Source organism: Apus apus, chromosome 9 (assembly GCF_020740795.1).
Source record: "Apus apus isolate bApuApu2 chromosome 9, bApuApu2.pri.cur, whole genome shotgun sequence".
NCBI classification, from domain to species: domain Eukaryota; kingdom Metazoa; phylum Chordata; class Aves; order Apodiformes; family Apodidae; genus Apus; species Apus apus.
Window position 1 is genome coordinate 7271521 of NC_067290.1, and position 7113 is coordinate 7278633.

At 62.2% G+C, this 7113-nt stretch overlaps 1 protein-coding gene across 2 annotated transcripts; it reads left to right on the forward strand.

Moving 5' to 3' along the window:
* The first annotated feature begins 218 nt into the window (after positions 1 to 218).
* Positions 219 to 4427, forward strand: KLHDC8B (kelch domain containing 8B). 2 transcript variants are annotated; one of them, XM_051627976.1, is made up of 6 exons: positions 219 to 252; positions 789 to 1258; positions 2045 to 2209; positions 2419 to 2643; positions 2894 to 2995; positions 3822 to 4427. In XM_051627976.1, exons 2-6 carry the CDS (start codon positions 886 to 888, stop codon positions 4016 to 4018), a joined length of 1062 nt encoding a protein of 353 aa, XP_051483936.1. In that variant the 5' UTR covers positions 219 to 252; positions 789 to 885; the 3' UTR covers positions 4019 to 4427. The 2 variants fall into 2 exon arrangements, with proteins under 2 accessions (XP_051483936.1, XP_051483934.1); XM_051627974.1 differs by lacking the exon at positions 219 to 252 and adding an exon at positions 263 to 331.
* The last annotated feature ends 2686 nt before the right edge of the window (positions 4428 to 7113 follow it).

Genomic DNA, 7113 nt, shown 5'->3' on the forward strand with positions numbered 1-7113 from the left:
CTCACTGTGGCTTCTCAGGCCCGTGCCCTCGGTGCTGGGGGGCTCTATGAGCTCGGTGCCGGTGCAGCTCCGGCAGAGCTGGGGGGTCTCTCCAGCCCCTCATGCCGCGGCGGCTCCTTCCCGGCGGGGGGAGCGGAGCAGACGTACGGCCGGCAGCACCGGGGGGGCCGGGCTGCCGCGGCACCGCCCCCGCCAGCAGCGGGCGGGCCCCTCGCGGAGCGGAGCGGCGGAGAGCGACGGAGCGGGCGGGAGGTGAGCGGGGAGCAGGGATCGGTCCCTGCACCGCACCCGGCGGAGCGGCGAGGGGCCCGGCGGAGCGGCCGTCCAGGGGGTGCGGGATGCGGAAGGGAGTCCGGTGGGCGCGGGCGGTGCAGAGGGAACCCCGGGAGCTATGGTGGGCACAGGCTGTGTGCCGGGAGCAGGAGCCTCGGGGGGTCCGGGCTGTGCACCGGGAGTCCCGGTGGGTAAGGGCTGCGCACCAGGAGCCCTGGGGAGCGGGAGCCCAGGGTGCAGGAGCCCCGGGTAGTGGGACCCTCGGCAGGTGCAGGCAGGGAGCCTGGGGAGTGGGGGCCCGGGGTACGGGAACCTCGGGGAGTGGGAGCCCTGGTGGGTGCGGGCTGTGCACCGGGAGCCCCAGGGAGCAGGAGCCCGGGGCACAGGAGATCCGGTGGGTGCAGGCGGGAGGCCCTGGGGAGCGGGGGTCTGTTGCAGCGCCGAGGGCAGTCGGCTCGCTGTGGCCAGGGGAAGTGGTGGGTGCCCGGGCGCTGAGTCGGGTGCTCTCCCCACAGGAGGCGGTGGGCAGAACCGGGCCAGCGCCGAGCCAGGCCGGATGGGTGGCACGGCAGGGCCGGGGCCCGGGGACCCCCGGGGCGGCTGAGCCGGCCCATGGCGGCGGGCGCGGGTGCCTTTGCGTGGGCCGCCTTCCCCGCCATGCCCACGCGGCGCGTGTATTGCAGCGCCGTGCACCGCGACGGGCAGCTCTTCGTGCTGGGGGGCTGCGGGGGCAGCGGGCGAGCCCTGGGTGCAGCTGAGGTGCTCGACCTCCCGGCCCAGCGCTGGACCGCGCTCCCGCCGCTGCCCACGCCGCGGGCCGGTGCTGCCGCCCTTGCCCTGGGCAAGCAGATCCTGGTGGTGGGCGGAGTGGATGCTGCACAAAGCCCCCTCGCCTCCGTCGAGGTCTACCACGTGGATGAGGGCAAGTGGGAGAAGAAGGCAGCCCTGGCTCAGCCCTCCATGGGCATCTCAGCTGTGCAGAGAGGTGAGGGCTGGGGATGGAGGAGTCAGGGATGCTCGGGTGGGATTAGAATCCCAGTGTTGCTTGGGATGCAGCACAAGTCTTTAACCCAGCAGCCAAACTTGCCATTTACCGGCAGGGTCATGCTCCTGCCCCAGCAATCCCTTTGTAGCCTGGGGCAGGACGATGCAGGGCTCCTCCAGGCATGGGAGCAGCTGCCCTGGCTGGGAGCTGTGCCGGGGTGGCTGAGCATCCTGCTCCAGCCCAGCCCGGTGTGCTGTGTGCCAAACACGGTATGATTCCCGCCCAAACTTTGCTGAGCAGCTCTGAGCCTTGGCACAGCCTGGCACCCTGCTCGCTGGGAGCTGGGGTTGGTCCCCATATGTGGTGCCATGTCTGTTCCCTGCCTGGGACACCATGGCATGGCTCAGGGATGCAGCAGGATGGGCAGGACAGAGAGGCCAGCAGGGCAGTGGTGGGAGCGGGCAGGGGTGCCGGCTGACCCTGCCAGGAGCAAGATTTGGCAGCATGGCTGTGTTGCCATGGTGTCTCCAGGGAGATGGTATTGCCGAGAATAATTAGAGCCGATGGCCTTGTGCTCTGCTCTGTACCTGATGGATGGGGTGGAGAGAGGTGCAAAGGGGTCCCAGCAGGGTCAAGGCACTCCCGGGCTCAGGTCTGGCCACCCTGGAGCAGTGGCTGGCCACAGGGCTTTGCAGCACCCATGCTGCCTGCCCTGGAGGACATGGGGAATCTCTCACCCTGCAGGCTGCTCATGGCCATCACCCCTCACTGCCACCTCTTTTGCAGATGGGGCTGTCTATGCACTTGGGGGAATGGGTGCGGACACCTCTCCCCAGGCACTGGTCCGTGTCTACGAGCCAGCAAAGGACCACTGGCAGCCCCTGCCCTCCATGCCCACTCCCTGCTATGGGGCCTCTGCCTTCCTGCAGGGCAACAAGATCTTCGTCCTGGGTAGGTGCTGCTGGGGTGGGCCGAGCATCCCCAAGTGTCCCTTCCCCCTTCCTTCACTGCTTCCCTGGACCTGAGGGTGACCTGGTGCACCCCAGGGTGGCTCTGTGTCACCCTCCCGCCCCGACACCACAGGGCCCATCCTGTTTTCTGAGCCCACCAATGGTGCCAGCTTGGGGCCCCAGCAGCCACAGTGTCTCCTCTGTACTTAGGGGGCCGGCAGGGCAAGTTGCCTGTCACAGCCTTCGAGGCCTTCGACCTGGAGACAAGGAGCTGGACACGCTACCCCAGCCTGCCCAGCCGCCGCGCCTTCGCTGCCTGTGCCATGGCTGATGGTGTTGTCTTCAGCCTGGGGGGGCTGCAGCAGCCAGGGCCCCACAACTTCTATTCCCGTCCCCACTTTGTCAACACCGTGGAGATGTTTGACCCCACACAGGGTGAGCTTCATGTCCCTGGGTGGGGTGGGAGCATCCCCTGTGGATCCAGGATGCCTTCCTGGCTCTTGGTGAGGGGTGTCTGTGCCCGAGGGACACGGCTTATCCAGGGTCTGAGCATCAGCCCTTTGTACCCATGGTGAGTCCTGACCTGCACTTCCTGTCCCTGGGGAGCCATAAGCCTGGGGTTGTCCTGGCCTCAATGTGCAGAGAGGATCCCTGGTGGGTGATGTTCATACCCTCTCGCCTGCAGGTGCGTGGAGCAAGCCGAGCCGTGCCATCCGCATGAGGGAGAAGAGAGCTGACTTTGTGGCTGGCTGCCTGGGAGGAAGAGTGGTGGCCGTGGGTGGCCTTGGTAATGTTGGGGGAAGGCACATGGCCATGTTCCCATCCTTCGTGGCACAGCAGTGACTTGTGTGGCAGCAGGGAGGCTGGCTGTGTAAAACCACGGGGATACTGCAACACTGCAGCTGTGTCCCTCCTGTGCCCCCTGAGTGCTATTGGGGCTTTCCTGCCCTGTCCCATAGGCTGGGGGGACGCTCCTACCCTGCCCCCAAGGCTGGCCCCACTGAGCCACTTGCCCCTTTTTTCCCCCTGGACAGGATTTCCCAGCTGGGTGTGCACAGCCCCACCGCTTAGGGCTGCAGCACCGCATCCCTCTCCAGAGAGGGAGCTGGGGAAAGGTTAGTGCTGTCACTCAGCTGGGGATGCAGCAGGGAGGGCTGCTGGGGAGCCCAGCGCTGGCCCCAGCACCCCCAGCCCTGCAGCGAGGGCTGCTGGACCCTGCTGAGCTCCCTCAGCCTGCGCTGGACCCCCTGCTGCAGGGTGGAAGGTGATGGGGAGGTGCTGGCTGGACCCCTGCGGTGTGGCGTTGCTTCTGAGCCCTGCTGGGGCTGGAGCTGCCCTCCCCTGTCTCCCGGTGATGGCTGTGAGGTGCCAGCACGGGGGCAGAGCCTGCAGTGCGGCATCGATGCCGGCAGCTCTCCCCATGGCACTGCCGCTAATCCTCTTGTGCCGCTGCTAATTACCTCTGGGATCACAGAGCCCCGCAGCCTGGGGCTCAGGGACCGGCCACTGCTCGGGATTCCAGCTGGGGTGTTGAAGGCGTGTCAAGGAGGAAGGGCAGAGCCTGGAGTGCGGGGAGGGCTGCGGAGGGGCTGATGCCATCCCGTCTCCTGCAGGGAACCAGTCCTGCCCGCTGGACTCGGTGGAAGGCTTCAGCCTCTCGCGGAAGAAGTGGGAGCCGCTGCCCCCCATGCCCACTGGCCGCTGCTCCTGCTCCAGCTGCCCGGCGCCCAGCCTGCTCTTCGTCATCGGGGGGGTGGCCCAGGGCCCCAGCGGAGCCGTCGAGGCTCTGTGCCTGCGCGAGGCACCCTGAGCGGGGCCCGGGGACCAGCCCTGGCCCAGCACCAAGTGCCTGAAGATGGGGACAGGGTGTGAACGCACCCGTGAATGGGTGACCCGACTCCATGGAGCTGCCGTCTTGGACGCTAGAGCAGCAGTGGTTTCTCACCATGTTTCAGAAACACCTCCCGGCTCTTGCACCACTGCGGCAGTGGAGCCTGGGGCAAAACCCAGCCTGGTGCAGGGCTGCAGCAGGCAGTGTGAATGGAGCAGCGGCAGCAGGACTGTCGCTGGTGGCAGCGCTGCCCCGTCCTGCCCCGTCCTGCCGTGTGTGTAGCAGTGAGTGCTGTGTCGTCGTAGACCCAGTCGATGTCTCATGTAGCACAGAGGTGCCCTGTAGCTCAGTGCCTAGGAGGTGACGTAGCACCTCGAATAAATGGAACACATGGAATTTTACCCCCGCTGGAGTCTTGTTGTCCCTGGTTATCCTGCTCTGACAGGGAGGTGCCACAGCCTGTCAGGAAGCCACCTCCCAAGGAAGAGCCTGATGAGCCCTTCCCCAGCCGTGTCCTGTGCTGTGGGGCAGGGATGGCTCTTGCTTCTTTCCCCACTGCCAGGTGAGCAGAGTGATGTAATGTAGGAATCCAGCCCTCCTTTTGGAGAGAGAGAGCTGAGCAGTGGCTGCCCTGCCTTGGCACAGCCTTGCACCTGCTTGGCCTCTCCTGTGGGCAAAGGTCCTGCAGGGGGAGAAGGCAGCAGCAGCTTTGTAGATAAAGAGCAAGAAAGGGAATGGTAAGGGCTGCCAGGATGCTGAGCAATGAGATGCGATGCCTGATGATGCCAGGGCTCCTGGGGCCCATCCAGCACCACAGCCCTGTCTCAAAAGGTGGAGCACAGTCTAGTGGGAGAGCCGGATCCAGCTGTGTCCAGCTTTCCATGGCAGAAACACTGCATCTACCAACTGCCAGCACTGGGAAGGGAAGGTAAGCTCTGTGCCAGTGGTGTTTGTGGGTGACATTCAGAAATTCACATTGAGACTAGTTGAGGGGGGGGAGGAAGGGGTGACCTCCCAATTGCCCAGTGCCATGGGCTTGTCTGAGCCTTGCTGGTCTTGACTCCAGGCAGAGTCATGCTCCAAAGCCCAGAGTGGCAGTCACAGACACGGACAAGGGATTCAATCTTTCACTGATCCAACATTAGAAAGATTTGCAGGTCTGGGTAAATACCAAGCACGGATGCCTGACCTTTTGGAGAAGACAGCGAGTGCAATCCTTGGATGGGTAGCAGGGCTGGAGAGGCAGGAGGCTCAACCCCAGCAAAGCTTGGCAGCATCCAGCACACTGCTGGGACAGGCTGTGCCATCCACTGGGGTGGTGCAGAGTGGGGAAAGTTGGAAACACTTCAGAGAAGAGCATTAGCAAGATGGTTTCAATGTTGTTGCCCTATCCCCTCCACCATCTGCCCAGGGTGGTGACTGCAGGATGGGTCCCCCATGTGTCTTGTGGCCATTTGAATATCCTGGGATACTCAGGCTGGCGGTACCTCTGCTGAAGCCATCCCTGCATCTGCCCCTGGAGTTGCCATAGAAACCACTGCTGTGCCAGAGCCAGCATCAACAGGGAGCCCCGAATTAGTGATTGAGCTGCACCTCGGCAGCTGGGGGGATGTGCTGGAGCTGGGAAGGTCAGTGGCTCGTGCTGTGTGTGGGACGCTGGACAGAGGGACCCCTTCCTCTGAGCATGACGTAGCTCCAGCCTTCTCTGTGGATACTGCAGCAGCTCCCCATTTTCACAGCAAGCCCTGACCTGTGCTCAGCCCTCCTGGGCTTTTCCTTCACTGGGTCCTGGAAGGTGACAGACCCCTCAGTGCTACTGTGGGCTGGGGTACCTCTCCCCAGCCTGCCAGCCCTTTCCAGAAGCCACTGAGGCATGTAAGAACTTCATTCTCACCAACCTCAGTTGCAAGGGACCCTAAATCACAGAGCTGCATTGGAAATGCAGACCTGATTAATAAGATTTTCCTGCAGGAGCATCATGTGGATGGGATAAATCAGACGCTGAGTGACCAGTGAATTGACATCCCTGCGTGCCCACTTTGTCGCTTTCCCTGCTGCTGATGGGGCACCTGGTGCTGCCTTTACCAAACCTAAGGGGAGAGCTGGGAGATGCTAGAGGGGAATGCCCTGGCTTGGGAGCCTCTCACTGCTGCGTATCCCCACTGCAGCATGATCTGGTGGTCCCTGTCCCACAAGGGGTTTGTCTCTTTCTCAGCAGCCCCGTGCCTCATGCACATGATTGCCTGGCACATCAACCCACTGCAGGGGCATTTCACAGCATCACAGAATGTTAGGGGCTGGAAGTGACCTCCAAAGGTCATCCAGTCCAACTTCCTGCCCAAGCAGGATCCCCTAGAGTAGGTCACACAGGAACGTGTCCAAGCAAGTTTTGAATGTCCCCAGAGAAGGAGACTCCACAACCTCTCTGGGCAGCCTTGTTCCAGTGCTCTGTCACGCTCACAGTGAAAAAGGTTTTCCTCATGTTGAAGTGGAATTTCCTATGCTCCCGCTTGCACCCATTGTCCCTTGTCCTGTCACTGGACATCACTGAGAAAAGCCTGGCTCTGTCCTGCTGACACTTGCCCTTTACATATCCACCCGAGGTAAGAAGAAATCCATGACTCTCCCAGAAGTGTGGATTTCTCATTCTTTTCTATCTCTGCTTTTGGGCACAGGACCAGGATCCCATCCAAATGAGGGGAGGAGAGCAGCCAGGATGGTGGCCAAGACATTGTGGGGTTGATGGAGAGATCTTCAGGTACAGGGATGATGGTCCTGGCCACCATGGGAGACCAACACATTATTAACTGCAGATCTCCTGTGAGTTTCTAACAAAATGCACTACAAAGGAAAAAAAAGTTGAGTGACATACCAAATATATTGCTGTCTGTCTCCTGGCAGCTTCTGCTAATTTTTGCTAAATGAAAGGCTCCAAGTATCTGGCCACACTCCCTAACGCTAGAAGCTCAGTCTGTTATTTCAGATATAAGGAGAGCTATAAGCCAGTGCCTGGCAACGTGGCTAATCTCCCCAGAGCATGTTATGGATGGAGGAGACTGGAACTGGAGGTAGCT